Source organism: Bidens hawaiensis, unplaced genomic scaffold, assembly GCF_021521415.1.
Source record: "Bidens hawaiensis isolate Kalapana, Puna unplaced genomic scaffold, B.hawaiensis_p1.1 tig00043550_1, whole genome shotgun sequence".
NCBI classification, from domain to species: Eukaryota; Viridiplantae; Streptophyta; class Magnoliopsida; order Asterales; family Asteraceae; genus Bidens; species Bidens hawaiensis.
The window spans coordinates 1390-17497 of record NW_027505843.1 but is presented as its reverse complement, the minus strand read 5'-3'; the positions used below and the strand labels follow the sequence as shown (position 1 = coordinate 17497).

At 36.2% G+C, this 16108-nt stretch overlaps 1 protein-coding gene and 2 pseudogenes across 2 annotated transcripts; 1 reads left to right on the top strand and 2 right to left on the bottom strand.

Moving 5' to 3' along the window:
• Positions 1–803: 803 nt before the first annotated feature.
• On the bottom strand, positions 804–2768 carry LOC143615580 (pentatricopeptide repeat-containing protein At2g03880, mitochondrial pseudogene; annotated as a pseudogene).
• Positions 2769–4746: 1978 nt separating this feature from the next.
• On the top strand, positions 4747–9165 carry LOC143615583 (damage-control phosphatase At2g17340-like). The gene is made up of 11 exons (XM_077088682.1): positions 4747–4982; positions 5077–5143; positions 5705–5773; positions 5915–6055; positions 6256–6384; positions 6477–6563; positions 8232–8306; positions 8406–8483; positions 8590–8667; positions 8767–8829; positions 8926–9165. The coding sequence occupies exons 1-11, from the start codon at positions 4747–4749 to the stop codon at positions 9007–9009; spliced, it is 1107 nt and encodes a 368-aa protein (XP_076944797.1). The 3' UTR covers positions 9010–9165.
• A 3177-nt stretch (positions 9166–12342) lies between these two features.
• LOC143615577 (CMP-sialic acid transporter 2-like) lies at positions 12343–15251 on the bottom strand (annotated as a pseudogene). Its single transcript, XR_013150498.1, has 14 exons — positions 15222–15251; positions 15081–15144; positions 14955–14991; positions 14765–14876; positions 14608–14687; positions 13729–13804; positions 13546–13648; positions 13356–13427; positions 13223–13271; positions 13103–13144; positions 12909–13029; positions 12695–12803; positions 12507–12601; positions 12343–12422 (listed from the first exon to the last, which is right to left on the bottom strand). The product of XR_013150498.1 is annotated as a CMP-sialic acid transporter 2-like (transcript).
• Between the last annotated feature and the right edge of the window lie 857 nt (positions 15252–16108).

Sequence of the window (16108 nt, the reverse complement as noted above, 5' to 3'; positions counted from 1 at the left end):
TGTAATAAGATCATGCTTTTATGAAATGCTAATCATTCAAAGTTTTTAGTCCAAACATCTGGATCTTGGATTTCATTCTTTTGGCCCTTACAGACCTTCAATTATGGCTGGTGAGCCTTTTCTTGCTACCATGTTACATGTTTTGGAAAATTACATGATAGCATATGAAACAATGCAAACCCAGTATGCATCAAGTATTAAGTTGACTATTTAGATTTAATATGCTATAAGCATAATTAGAAGGGATACAACATAAAATAATAGCACCTAATAATTACATAATATACAGAAATATATGATAATATTATCTAACAGAAATAGGCGAAGACCCAAGGACTTCCAATGACCATCATCCAGGCTAGCCAAGGAGTCTGAAGAACATGATTAAAGCTTCAAAGTGAAACATGGAGTAAAAGTAGAGAAACTAACCAAATTAATACAAATAATAGTGAACATGTTCATCATTCTATTAATATATCTTCAACGTAACTGTAAACCTCAAGAAGCCATGTAGACTTACTATCCTAAAATACATCCAGAATGTTTTTGTAATCCCCAAGAAGCCAAAAAGTTGATGAATATTACAGACTTACTTGTTTGTGTGTTTTTCGATTCACGTCTTTTATTTGTTCATCGTACATAGATGACTGCTTCAATGTTGGAAACAATCTATGATGTACATGATTGGATGATGAGAGTCTCATCCCTAGATGAGACCATGATAACCTTTTGAACAGAAAACAAAGAACTGAGTAAAGAAAAACTGTTTGGCAAAATGCCAATAAATTAAGTCTCAGTTTCTGTTACCAATAATCTCCACATGAGCAAACTCCTCCTTGAAAATGATGATAACGAATCGGATCTCTAATAACAATATTCCGACCCTCCATTTGTGCCAAAAGTTTAGCAAACAAATGGCAATCTCCACATATTCTAAAATTCTTCCTGATTCTTATAGTTTTCCCATTTGTTAAAGCCATTAAACCATACACAATTGCCAGCTTTTCACTATGACACAACAACGGATCTTCCATTTGCTCCCCTTCAACATCATGCAACACAAAACTCGTATCCGGAACATAACCCACTTCCCTTAACCTCTGAACATATTGAACCAGCGTCCGTGTGATCTCATCTATTTCCGGATGCGAATTATCCCTCAACACAAACGCATGAATCTGTTTATCCACTTCAATCCAACTACACCCCGGTTCTTTCCTCACATTGTTACCCTTCATCATCTTCCTCACGCGTTCAGCATCTTCCCACCTGTTACTATTCACATAAATGTTTGATAACAGGATATAAGTTCCTGCATCATATGGGTCAAGATCTAGCACCCGTTTAGCAGCGTATGCAGCTAGATCCATGTTGCGGTGAATCCTGCACGCGCCAAGCAAAGTCCTCCATGTCACCGCGTCCGGTTCGGCGTCCATGTTGTGTATTAATTCAACCGCCTCGTTAAGCCTCCCGGCTCGTCCTAGTAGATCAACCATGCAACCATAGTGCTCTCTACCCGGTTTAATGCCATAAACCTTTTCCATTGATTGAAAGTATGATCTCCCTTTATCTACAAATCCCGCGTGACTACAAGCAAACAGCACCCCGAGTATTGTTATGTAGTTAGGTTTGGTCCCTGAGGTTTTCATTACCTCAAACATCTGTATAGCTTCGTGACAGAAACCGTTTTGGGCTAGACCAATTATCATGGTGCTATACGAGATCACATCTTTGTTAACCATTCTAGTGAACTCAAACCGTGCATCCTCCATGCTACCACACTTGCAGTACATGTCAAGAAGTGCGTTACTGAGAATCAAGTCCCGATTATACTTCAACACGTGCACGTGTACTTGTCTTCCTAGCTCTAATAGGGCCAGCCCAGTGCAAGCTCTCAAAACACTAGTCAGTGTCGCCTGATCCGCCAAAAACCCGCACTGTTTCATGCGTTTGAAAAGGTTTAAAGCTTCATCTCCATCACTGTTTTGAGCAAAGGCACCAATTACTGAGTTCCAAACAATTAAATCCCGTGTCTCCATCTCATTAAAAACGGTTAACGCGTTTGGTAGTTCACCCCACTTGGAGTAGTTATCGATGAGCGCGCTTCTCACGAATACATCAGAGTCCAAACCGGCTTTAGTTATGCTGCAATGGATCTGTTTGAGGGTCGGTAAGCCACTGCAGGCTTGCAAAACAGATGAATAAGTGAACATATTAGGATAAACACCATTTCTGAGCATGAAAACCAAGAATTTCAAGGCCTCGTCTTTCAATCCCGCATTGGAGAAAGCAGATATCATAGTGGTCCAAGAGACCACATTTTTCTCCGGCATTTGATCGAAAAGTCGGCGTGCTTCATCCAATAAGTTGAACTTAACGTACATATTAATAAGGGTATTAATCAAAAAAGTTTTTGGCTGATATCCAGAAGAGAAAACATGTTTATGGACTCGTTTTCCTTCTTCGACGGCACCATGAGCCAAACAGCACTTGATGAGCTCGGAATATGTCACAGAATCGGCCCAAATTTGGTGATTTTGCATGAAGCTCAAAGCTTTCATGGCAGCCGGGAGATCTCGGCGGTAGCAGGCGGCAGTGAAATCATTAAGTTGGGTGTTAGCTAACGTCGATCCAAGGGGATTAGGATGTGGTTGATGATGCATATGTAGCAACGACTGTAGCGTAACAGCAGCGATAGCAGGAATACACTTGGGCTTACAATTGGAGATAGACTTCATTTGTGGATATCTGCACAAGTTTGTAAACTGAATCAAAATCCATATATGATTGCAGCATCTGCATAAAGCATGTTATGTATATCTATATGTGATTAGGAAAGCATATATGTATGCTATTTCCATTAAAAAAAAAAGGATAAACGTCCAAATTTAATTTGTGAAAAACACCAATAGGCTAATTTGATTTTAATGTATCCACCACATATGAGTTTGTATCAGTAAAACAGTAGGCCAATTTGATCATCATGAATCCTTTTGTGTACTAGAATGCAAAATAATAACCAACTTAAATTTGTTTCTAAGATTTCTTTTATAGATTGTAAAAACTTACTTGCTCGTGTTCTAACTGAAGTCAAGCGTATCTAAAATTATCAAAACCATATGTATAAGAAACCATTGAATAAGTTGTTTTTGTAACACCATTTTTTCTACCCTGAAATGAAAGTTAGTATACTTACTGGTATGACCACTGATTTTAGCATACTAAGCAACAGTTTCATTTATATATTGGTTTAGGACGGTTAGGGCCGTCTCTAAGAATTTATATACCCCGGCCGAGCCGAAATAAAAAGGCCCATAGGCCATAACGAGTGACGAAATATATAAGCTATTTTTTTTAACAACATTAACGTTATAACAATAAATATAGCAAAAATATAATAATAAAATTAAATACAGCAATAGCTAACGGCTAGCCGATGATTCGTGAAGCTCTCCTAGCATTCTTTACCAAACGGATTTTGGTTTGGGCCCAATAACTTAAACTTTATCAAATGAATTATGAATGAAAAAATTGTTGGGCTCGATTATTTTACGATGATCAAATTCGAATTATATTATATAAGGTTTATTTGTTATATATATAAAAATTTGGCCCCAATAAAACGTGCCTCGGCCGAGGGTGCGGCTTGCACACCTCAAGAGCCGGCCCTAAGGGCAGTGAAATAAGCATAGTAAGCAGCATCAAATGCAGTTAGAAAGATGGTGTCAACGAACAAATTACATCATTACTGGGAAGGAAGTATACACAAGTAGACCAAATAACCTTGAAAAGCAAAGTTGATGATTGAAGAAAACAAGCATCTGACTTGGACATTTTAACGAACATGTGGTGTGCATTGTTGATAATTGCAAAAATCAAGTATTTGAAATCCCTTCAGCCCCAAAATCCTAATCACTAAACAAAATTCATGCATTCTACATTAAAAATCCACGTAGATACGTTGTAAAATGCAAAAGTGTATCAAGATTTACCTTCGCAGCTCATGCGGAACTGAATTTGGAGCTGAATTAAGTTTACTATAAATCAAATCATAATTTGAACCTTCCTCGGTCTAGGATTATGATTATATGGCCAGCCAAATAACCGATACCCGAAGTGAACTGTGTTGAACCGAGAGAGTTTCACAAGTAATATCACAAACCAAATTAGAACTCAACCACGCAGCCCCTGTCTTTTATTCGAACAAGAAAACAAGGTTCTGCAATATTCCAAGATTCTGCATTTAAATGGACTCCACCAAATATACTACTTGACAAACAAAATAAACTCTTTATTAAGAAAACCAACTAATGGCAAAAACTTAAACAATACATCAAATACTAAAGGCTTATATAGATATCCTTTGGCCTAATCTTACTCGAACTCAAATACATAATTTGAGCCAAACTCAAATAGGAATTAGGATAAGACTAACTTATTAATAAATAATAAACGAATTATTATTTAAAATCTTCTCCATGAGATTTACCGAACCGCTCTTAAATATCGTCTTGTTTACAAAATTTTCAAATAAAACCCAAAAATTTTGCAAAAACAAAGGGGTCGGGTCGGGGCCACCCCTGGCACTTAGTATACGCTCGAATGGATATTCTTTATTCCAAGGATGGTGAAGAATATATCTCACAGTACAAGGACCGAAAGAGAAGTTATATGACCAATCGATCACAAGCCAGCCTACCATTCTCATGAATAACCCAAGTGACTCCATTTCCTATCCTGAACAGAATGGAGAGCTGGGGAGAGATGGTGGCGTTCCCGTTACTAAAAACACCGATGGAGAGCAATTACAGGGCGTGCACCATCCCTTACAGGTTCCCTTCCGATAACCCTAAGAAGCCTACTCCCACTGAGCTCTCCTGGATCAACCTCTTCGCCAATTCCATTCCTTCTTTCAGCAGGAGAGCAGAATCTGATGATACTCTCTCTGATGCGCCTGCTAAAGCTCTAAACTTTGCTCAAAGGTCCTCTTCACTTCACACTTATTATTATTATTATTATTCATTTATTCTTTCATAATAACTAGTCATTAGTTTTTCTTTTTCCCTAATTGTTAAGGTATGCTGAAATACTAGAGGACTTCAAAAAGGATCCTGAAAGCCATGGTGGACCGCCTGATTGCATAGTCAGTATTATTATTCAAATCTGCAACCTGAACCGACCCATATTATTGTTCATGTCAAAGATTTCGACCCTAACCTGCACACACTTAAATTCGGGTCGACACGACACGTTTAATCCACTTTTCTAAAATTAATAATAAAAAGAAAATTGATATAATTTAGGTTCGGTTGACTAATATGAATAATATAAATATACATATATATTTTTCGAAAATTATTAAAAAATATTTTTTGAAAATTATTAAAAATCTTGAAATTGTATTGGAAATTACAAGTGTATGTTAAAAAAATGGAAAACAGATTAATCATAAATAAAAATATAATTATAGAGGTTTTTTAAAATACTTAAGCAGGTTAACGGGTCAACCCAAACCCGAACCGTTTATTAAATGGGTTTTGTCGGTCGACCCAAAACCCGTTTCATTTCATGTCCAACAATTGCTGCCCCTATATATAAATAATAGTGTATACTATGGGTTATTCATGCAATAAAAGTAATATGGTACTTACTGGCTACATAACCAACCTATGATGTAACGCTAAATCTTACAAATGTATCGTAGCTTCTTTGTCGTATCCGTGAGCTGATTCTCAGAGAGGTTGGTTTCAGAGACATATTCAAGAAAGTTAAGGTGAGGATATACTATTAGGCTTTCCTAGTCATCATTCAAGAATTATGTATGTTTTTATAAAAGTATAAAGCATATATAACTTGAGTAACTTCAAAGTTCAAACATAGAAACGGTTTTTAATTTTTGGGCTTGGTGCACTAGGATGAAGAAAATGCGAAAGCAATTACCTTGTTCAAGGATGTTGTCAATTTGAATGATGCTATTGAGGAAGAACCAAAGCGAGTGGAGAATTTGGTCAGAGGGATATTTGCAGGGAACATATTTGATCTTGGATCTGCAACGGTAACCAAATACTTCTCACTAATAAAACCATTTATTCCACCGTTCTGCCATTCTACACAGACATAAATTTAGTCATCTATAGTAAAACAATTTTGGCGGATTCGTAACTCATACATTACATGCTCCTGACACAATACAAACCTAATAGTAATTTGGGTTCTGTTATAATTGACAATGTAACATTTTTCTGTTTCTTGAAGCTTGCAGAGTTATTCTCTAAGGATGGAATGTCATTTTTGGCTAGCTGTCAAAATATTGTTCCCCGACCTTGGGTTATTGATGATTTAGATGCTTTCCTTTCAAAATGGAGCAAGAAACCTTGGAAAAAGGTTAGTCCCACCAGGATTCGTCCCATAACCAAGCCGTTCTTTTAATTGATCTATTCTTTATGCATGTCTCTTACATATATTTATAATGACAGGCTGTCATATTTGTTGACAACTCCGGTGCAGATATTATCTTGGGTATATTGCCCTTTGCTAGAGAATTGCTTCGTCGTGGAACACAGGTAGGCTGTCAAACTAAATACTTTTATGCTCCATAACTCAGTTTGCTTCTGCATTATTGATTGCCTGGCAGATAATTAAGTTTCAATAAACTGTTAACTGATCCCTCCATAATTTTCTGTTTCACGTAAATCACGCTTCACTATGTGTGTTTTATTTTATGTATGTACCCATTGCATAGGGATGGAAAGGTAGCATTTGACCATGTTATGCTATGCATGTATTCTTCAGTCTGGGACATAATCATTGAAAAAACAGTTTCTCCTACTTCTCGTGTTAGTTTCATCTTATGCAACCATATTTATGCTTTAAAGACGTTGAATTTGAAGGTTTTAACGTACTATTTCATCAGCCCGATTCTTATTAAAATTAAACAGAAACAAAGACAATACCAAGATAGTTCCTACAAATAGAAAAGTAGGGATCTCACATAGTAAGACTCAAGTTCTTGCATAATAAAACCCTTGACCTTAAGACCCTCTTAAGTCTTAATATTAAAGGACTTCGTGGACTTAACCCTAAAACCTTAGCATACCAACTAGCCAACAAGTCATCTTGATTAACAAGAAAACTAACTAAAAGAAAATTTATTAATATTAACTAGTAAAGATGATCACTAACCGCCCATAAATACACAGAATTGCCCCTATGGAGGTATTCGAAGTTTAGCAAAGAGTTTTCTACCACCTCCATACACTAGATTTCAAAACCTACTAGATATGCGAAATACGATACCTAAGGGTCACGTCTTGTCACTGTCAAGTGGTGAATAAAGTTTCATGAAGTAAAGGATACCTGTATTTGTGCATACAATAGGGTTACATGGGGCTCTACCGCTCTATGTATCATAGTTATCAAAAGTGATCAAAGCACACGCCTAGGCACAATTTGATATTACTAATAGATGTCTTCTAGACTGTCATACTTAAATACATAACTACTCTAATACACTCAACAAGCTAGGATGGGGAATAACCGAGCCTGAATCATAAAGAGAGAAATGTAGGAGTTGCCAAATTTGTATAAGATATCAACAATTTGATCATTAATCAACTTCCACGTGCTTTGTCTAGGCACACTAGATAGGGTAAAGGCAAGCTTGTGGGAATTATTTGTCGTTGTCTTGCTTATGGTAAAAACAAATTAGCCATTGTGATGATGGTCATAAGCGATTTGTGGCGGCGGCTAGGGATTATAGTTACTGGTAGTGAGCGGCTAAGGTTTGCTAGTTTTAAGAGAGTGTGTTGTTTAAGGGTTAGGACTATTGTGACTTGTGAGCTGTCAGGGTTTAAGAGTAGAGGTTGTTTCTTCTAGAATTTAATAGAACAGATTGTTTCTTCTAGGGTTTGTTAGCGCCCTCTGCTGTGTGGAGGTTTTGGGGCGGCTGTTGTGAGCGGCTAGGATGCAGGATAGCATGTGGTGTTCATGAAGGTTTAAGAGCAACTTGGTTTTGATACCAAAATAAATCAAAAGGATGATCATATGTTGATTGTGTTTAATATTAATAGGGTTACACAGAGGCTCCATACATAGAGTTTGGTATTACATTGGATACCTTCTAGTCTAATAAAATCTATGGTCTGTTACCACTTTCCCAAAACTTTATGGACTGTTCTGTAAATTCAGAAAATAGCGATATCATCTCGGGTTTCATGGGTTTCATAATACAGGTTGTGTTGGCAGCTAATGACCTACCATCGATCAATGATGTAACTTATCATGAGCTACTGGAGATCATATCAAAGGTACTAAAGCTGTAATTTTATTGTCAGCATTTTGATTTAAATGAAGTGGATACTGTTATTGGTTGCATGGCTAATATTGATGTTAATGATATCTGTCAGTTGAAAGATGAAAATGGAAAGCTCATGGGTGTTGATACTCAGAATCTTTTGATTGCAAATTCTGGTAACGATTTGCCGGTAAGACAGTGAGATTGATTGCTTCATAGTTCATGCATAGTTTGATCATGTGCCTCTTAAGTTGTTGAGTGTTGCGCGTATAATAATTAGTTGATTGTTATGACAGGTTATTGATCTCTCGAGCGTGTCCCAAGAGCTTGCTTACCTGGCAAGTGATGCTGACCTGGTAGTTTTGGAAGGAATGGTGAGTATTAACCAAATATACACAGTTGCCCATAAATGTTGCAAAGTACACATAAGCACTCATTATATCACTATCATCTGATATTGAATTTGTTGGAAGGGCCGTGGAATCGAGACAAACCTCTATGCTCAATTTAAATGTGATTCTCTCAAGATTGGAATGGTTAGCAACAGTTTATTCTTGTTTTCTGTTCCTTTATGCTTATAGTAGTAGTCGTTACAAATTTTAAACAACGGTTGGTTGGTTGCATGCAATTAGGTGAAGCATCCAGAAGTTGCCCAGTTTCTGGGTGGGAGACTATATGATTGTGTATTCAAGTTCAGTGATGTTTCAAGTGGTTGATTAGACTGTTTGCAAGAGGCTGGATGACTGCATCTATTCTTTCTCGTTACTTTTAACCACCTCTATAATGATATGGAGATGCTTGTACTAATAAATTTGGCATGTCACTGTGTTTGTTCTTACAAACAAAACGCACACTATAGATCATGGTTGCGTGAACCTACTATGAAACTTGCGGGTTTATTTTATAACTTGTAAGGGGTCCAGTCGAATCTACATACATAAACCGAATGCCAGTTTCTGGGTTGATTTAACATAATTTTGTAATTTTACTTGATTAAACTTTATGTTAAAACTTAACTGGTTGAATAATTTTCATTGAAACTTAAAAAAGAAATTAAGCGTTTTGAGTTCTATAATTTTTAAGGGGGAAATTCTTTCTAAAACATTTGTGTTTCTTTTGTGTAAATTTGTAATTAGATTTATGAGCAATAATATGTAAAAGAAAAAAGCAAACATTTCTGGAAATTTTTTCAAAAAGGTGTATTTTAGAAATAAAATTAGGTTAATGGATTGGTAAAAAAAAAAGAAAGGAAATAGGTTAATTCGCTATCCCTAATAGTGGTTTAGGAGGAAGTGAAATACGTAATCTGTCATTGCAAAAACCGGCTTACCTGACAAGCTCTAATCCGCCATTCCTAATAGCGGATTAGGAGGAAACCCATTTCACCCCGTTAACCGCCATTAGTTTTAACAAACCAAGTTAACCCAGTTAGTTTTTTAACAAACCAAACTAACCCCTTATCCTAGTGTTTTTAACTTGCATTGAATTGTGAACAGTTTTATAAAAATAGATGTTTTATAAATTGAAATGTAAAGTACATGTTTTATAAAAGTAGTAATAATATTAAAAATATGAAAGTACATGTTTTTAAGTTACATTGAACTTTGGATTCTCCTTTTACTTTGGATTTATACACGCTTCCAAACCAAGGCTGCAAAGTTATTATTCTGGCATTCACATGGAGATTCTTTCAAATGCAAATTTGACATGCAGAGTATGAGTACATGTTTTTAACTTACATTGAACTTTGGATGTGTACAGTCTTTGTTTATTATCACATGGTAGGCTTTTATTTTCTGTGTGAACAGGCTATGATTATTATGACATAGTAGGCTTTTATTTTTTGCATGTGTACAGGCATTTAATTATCACATGGTATGCTTTTATTTTCTGCATGTGTGTAGGCTTTTAATTATCACATGGTAACATTGTAGGCTTTTATTTTCTGCATGATTACAGGCTTTAAATTATCACATGATAGGCTTTTATTTTCTGCATGATCAATCACATCATATTTGTTTGAATCAATAAATTTGAGAGGATTAATGGTTGATATTTTGTGGTTTCTTTGATTCAATCAACTGGTTAAACATCACGTGATGAACAAGATAGTGACAATTAATACAAAAAATTGTTTTTGTGTAATAAAAAAAATTCCTAAGCCGCCATTAACAATAGCGGCTTAGGTAATAATTTTTTTTTTTTGTAAGTGTAATCCGCTATTCACAATAGCGGTTTTTTTTTTGTGTGTAATCCGCTATTCATAATAGCGGCTTAGGTGTGTTGACAAAAAAAAATTAGCTGTAATCCGCTATTTAGAATGACGGATTAGGTGGGTCACAACATTATGTAATGTTAAAGGGATATAATATTAGCAACTATGTTTAAGTGAAATAACATAATTAACATATTTAAATAGTATTTAATAAATTATTTGTTTATAAAAGCCAATGAGGTGGATCCCAGTTCATCACCCACTATAATAATATTTTCTCCTACTTGCTAATTCACCACCCACTATAATGAATTCATCATCCTCTTGGTCGACCAAAAGTGAGGGGAATCCCAGTTCATCCCAAGTTACTACCGTTGTATATGCTAGCAGTCCAATAAACGACATATCCAAGGTGTTATGTTACCTATGTCGTGCTCCTATTTACTACCGTTGGATTTGCACGACGTGGATCCTACATGGTGTAAGTGTTTATATATCTAGTTTCATGATACAATATTTCTTTTGTTTGAGTAACTACTTATATGTTTTTGAGGTTGTTTAGGCATCATGTGATTTTCCTCAGCCTAAAGCAAAACAACAACCGTCACCGGAGTTAACTTTTGACCAATTGAACCCTGATTTGTTAGAAGACCCGGATGTACTGAAGAGTGTTTATGAAAACGACGACAGAAGTTGAACCAGATTACTACCATGGCCCGTATCTTGGAGAGCACTCATCGGATTCTGAATGGTCAAACGACGACTGTCATTAGAAGTAAACTAGAATTAAGTGTGTACTCTAATTTTTAATAAGTAGTTTGTTAAATTATATTTAATATAGTTTGTAATGTTTTCTTTTTTTTTTTTTTTTGGTGTGTTATATTGGTGTGTGTAATATAATGTATTTTTTTTAATCTAAAATTAAAAGTTTACCTTAAGACAAAAAAAAACATATTTTCTTTATAAATAGTATTCTTCTACACTTTACACGAAATCATAATTTCTCATCCCACACTACTTCAAGCACTTTAAACAAAATATCACAAATCTCTCATTCCACCCACACCCTAAGTCAACCAAAAAATTGAATATGAACTTGAATCTCAACCCGGATCCAAGGGATGACAGTCTCTTGTACCTAGGAGACGAACACATGTACTTTACATTTCAATTTATAAAAATCTACTTTTATAAAACTGTTCAGAATTCAATGTAAGTTAAAAACACTAGGATAAGGAGTTAGTTTGGTTTGTTAAAAAACTAACTGGGTTAACTTGGTTTGTTAAAACTAACGCTGGTTAATGGGGTGAAATGGGTTTCCTCCTAATTCGCTATTGGGAATGGCGGATTAGAGCTTGTCAGATAAGCCGCTTTTTGCAATGACGGATTACATATTTCACTTCCTCATAAACCACTATTAGGGATAGCGGATTAACCTATTTCCTTTTTTTTTTTTTTTTTGACCAACCCATTAACCTAATTTGATTTTTAAAATACACGTTTTTGAAAAAAATTTCAACATTTCAGGTTAAACAAGTTTCATCAGTCTAAAGTCTAAACCCATGAAATACCCAATCCGTGTTCGGGTTTAAGTTTTACCTGCTATCCTGCCTGTGCAACACGCTCATATTTTTGACCCATCAAGAGTTACATTCAAAAAACATCCAACCTTCTACATTTACTTATATGGTGTTCTTTACATCATGTGTCCGGATAATAGTTAAAACATATTGAAGCATTTAGACAATCCACAATATATGTGTATATCATAAGAGATATGTTCTAAAACTGACTGACTATTGGTATCAAATTGCAAGACTGCATCCAAGGCAGGATTGTACAAAAAAACAAAATGAATGTCATCATCTCTGCAGCTTTCCAATGGAATGCAAATATATGGAAACCGAAACGACACTGTGAAGATTAACCCGTGTTAGCTACATAAACCAATCAACAGCCATTTCATTCATCAGAAAGCAAGCAGTATTAGCAACTTACGTGGACCCCAGGAAGAAAGCGAGGGATAGATGAAAATTAAACAGGAATACAGAAACAACTGCTGTTAGTAGCATTGCCACAGAAGTCGAATAAACCTGCATTGAAGACCAATACCAGTCATGTAGCGCATCCAAGAAAAAAATTGGCATTAAGGACAAATAAAAAATAAAAAAATAAAAAAGCCTTACCTTCACAATATTGTCAGCATACTTCATCACCATCGATACAGCAATCCCGCTTAGTGCATGGTTGATAATCATGAGCACGATAATTGGTGAATATCCATGAAAAAATCCCCTGCATAAAAGAGAGTCAAGCTTTTAGCTAGAAGTGGACAAAAGTGGAAACACTAGAGATAACAAAATCTTCAAATAAAAAGAGGCAGTAAAGAGCATAACATACTTGTTCATAACAGCATCAAAATCTTGGACAAATATTGCAATGATGTTGAAGATCATTCAAACACATATAACCAAAAGTTCTGCACATTTATGTTCCTCGAAGGCCGTTTTTTTATTATAGCCTGTAAAATTGAGGATGTTATGAATACCCGAGAGCCTTACAAGTATTTATATAAAACAATAAACATCCTTTACCTCTGTGTACACGCCAGCAAAACCACTTAAAAGTGCCATGATCTGCAAATAAATAATTAGTTGAAAGAAAATAATTGATTGACAATATGAAGGAATAAAATGAAAAGGACAAGGACTCACAATGGCCATCATCCAACCTAGAAAAGGAGTCTGAAGAACGTGATCGGAACTGTTGACACGTTAAACACAGTGAAAATAACAGTCAATACAAGCATGAAACTTGTAGCATTGTGATGATGACAATCGAACTTACGAAGGATTAAGTTGTGCTGTTGTGCAACCCGCACAAAGTAAAATGAAAGCAGCCCACTGGATTTCACTTAACCTGTGCAAAGTTATTGTAAGTTGTAAACTTGTAATACAAGATTAACATTCTGGCTGATCATAAACAAGGTGTCATATGGTAGCAGGAGATTATGGTTCATCCTAAAAGGTAAAAACACATACTTCTTTTGAGAATAATGCGGTACAACACACCGGTGCTGATAATATTCAGGTTTTGAGTATCTGATACCCTGGAGCATCCACATACGCAAAGATATAGTACTGCCAAATACACGAATGTATCAGATACAGTTAAAATAAAAACAATTTATAAGGTCGAGTAAGCAACAATTAAAACCAACCTGGAGCAAATTCTTGACAAGGTAAAGTGCTGCAGGAATGGGATAAACACTAACTTCATCCACTGTTGTACTCAACCTGACACCAGATTACAGAATTAAGGGGGCAATTAAGCAATAGTAGGGTAAACAATGAATCATATCATTTGTAATCTTGATGGAAATAAAATGCAGATGATCTCGCATTAGTGCATTGCCAGTTGGTCATTAAAATTATTGTAAATATTCTGAGGCAAACTGATGACAATATTCTCAAATTCTAATGAAGATGTTAATTTAATTGAAGCGGAGGTAAGGAATGGTTTGGATGAACAAGTGTAAGGAAGAGGACAGAATATGCACAAAGTCAACAGATTCATGTGTGCTAACCTGCTGCTGTTCACATACTAAAGATGCCCTTGCATACCAAAAATTGTCTTGTATTATTTAAAGCTCAAAGTTATTATCTCATCAAGTGATTATAGATGCAAATGACTTCAGATTTAAGCGGACATGTGGGAAAATATACTGCAATGCCATGTCTATTCAAATTTTATAACTTAAGTGGAATGCTATTTGTTTAGAAACATGTGTACCTCACGCAGTATAGGTCCATTAATTGCTAAATCTATATGTGTACACTAGGAACATGCAACAATCGGAGGAACCTAGATAAAACAATCCAAACGTAGCCAGAACAGTAAAAAATCACATGAAGACAGTACACATGACTAAATCACGATAAGTACAATTAGAAAAATGCTATCTTTGAATAATCTTGTATCATAAAAGATTTGAATAATGTAGAACGATACAAACTACTAAATCAAACTGTACTGAAGTTTCAACAAGTATGAGTTTCATGGTGCAGCGAAACTATGTGAGAGGCAAAATACAAGATACCTGTTATCATCAGTCACACCTTCCGTTCTCCATATTCTAGTCAACGCCACAAGCGATAGTGCACATTTCAAAGCCTCAACCTGATTTCAAAATAATCTAGTTCAATACCGTATTCTTCTTCGAAACATACCGAAAAACCAGAACACAAGCCCCTCACCAAAAAGTTAGCCGTTGTAACACTATACTCATATCGTCCCGCTCGTTTAGACCAGACAATAAGTATAGCTTGAGAGCTCGTAAGAAACGTCAACGCCAGCGTCACAATCGACCTACCACAGTATTAAAAAAAATCTCAAAATGAGATTATTGCTAAACTACAATATTGAATCCTGCAATCCACGACTTACTTCATCTTCCACTTAGTTTTATCATAAGGTGCAGGCACTGCAAATACCAAGACCAAACCCTAAATTACATTACATTCCACAAACGAACAAATTTATGAATGGAATTAAAAATAATGCTAATAATACCGTCTAAAAGAGCTTTGCCACTTAAGCTCTCAATGTCTTGATTAACAGGATCCCCAATCTTATCCTACAATATCACATTGTATTCAATATATGAAGTGAACAGTAGTGTTAAAGAGCAGATCGAGGTAATTTAACCGGAACCTGATCTTTGATTCTTCTGTACTCCATCGGTGTGGGAGTGTGTAAGCACTTACGGCGGTGAAAATCCGATCAATTTGACGGTGGAGACAGGCATCAACGGTGTACGCGGGATATGGACTGATCTGCACTGGTGCGAAGTGTACGGAACTTGTTATGAAACTTATAAATCTAGATTTAGATATATTGGTAACGATCTTTTAACTTGAAGAAACACTAATGGACCCCCGGCGGATTACGGATAATCTGGGGGTTAGATAGATGTTTCCCACGAGGGGTCAGACCCGGCAAAGATGGTTCTTCTGATAACCTGCAAAACAGACACCGTGAGCTCGTCACTGAGAATGGGGGGTTCCTCCTTGTGACCACCCTCCGGCGTGAGAATCAGACTAGATTGCTCTTGAATGTAAGTATATATTAAGAGATTGCTAGAGCAGATATCAGGTATAATATGTAAGATACGAGATAGTATATGATAAGATGAGATGATCATACCATTTGGGGTATTTATAGCCGAAGGTAGGTTTCCAAGAAGGTGTAGCCGGCTGAATAGTATTCCTGTTCTACCAACTGTGGCCTACGCACGTGCCATGCTGGTAGTTGGTGGGTAGGCAGCGGCTGACAGTGACCAGGCCTGCTGTGTACTATTCCTTTTCCACCAACTGCCGGCTATGCACGTGGTATGACAGGAGTTGGTGAGTAGGCAGCGGCTAATAGTGACATACAGTACAAGAGCATGCTGCTCGCCATACTGTTGTCAATGAGCTGTCGTATCTTTGGTCAGATCTTTTGCCCATACCTCGTCAGGTACAGTACAAAAGATCTTCCCGTATCGTACGGACTGGCTTATTTGGGCGGGAGTATTCCCCCTCCCGCCTTTGTGCAGGATT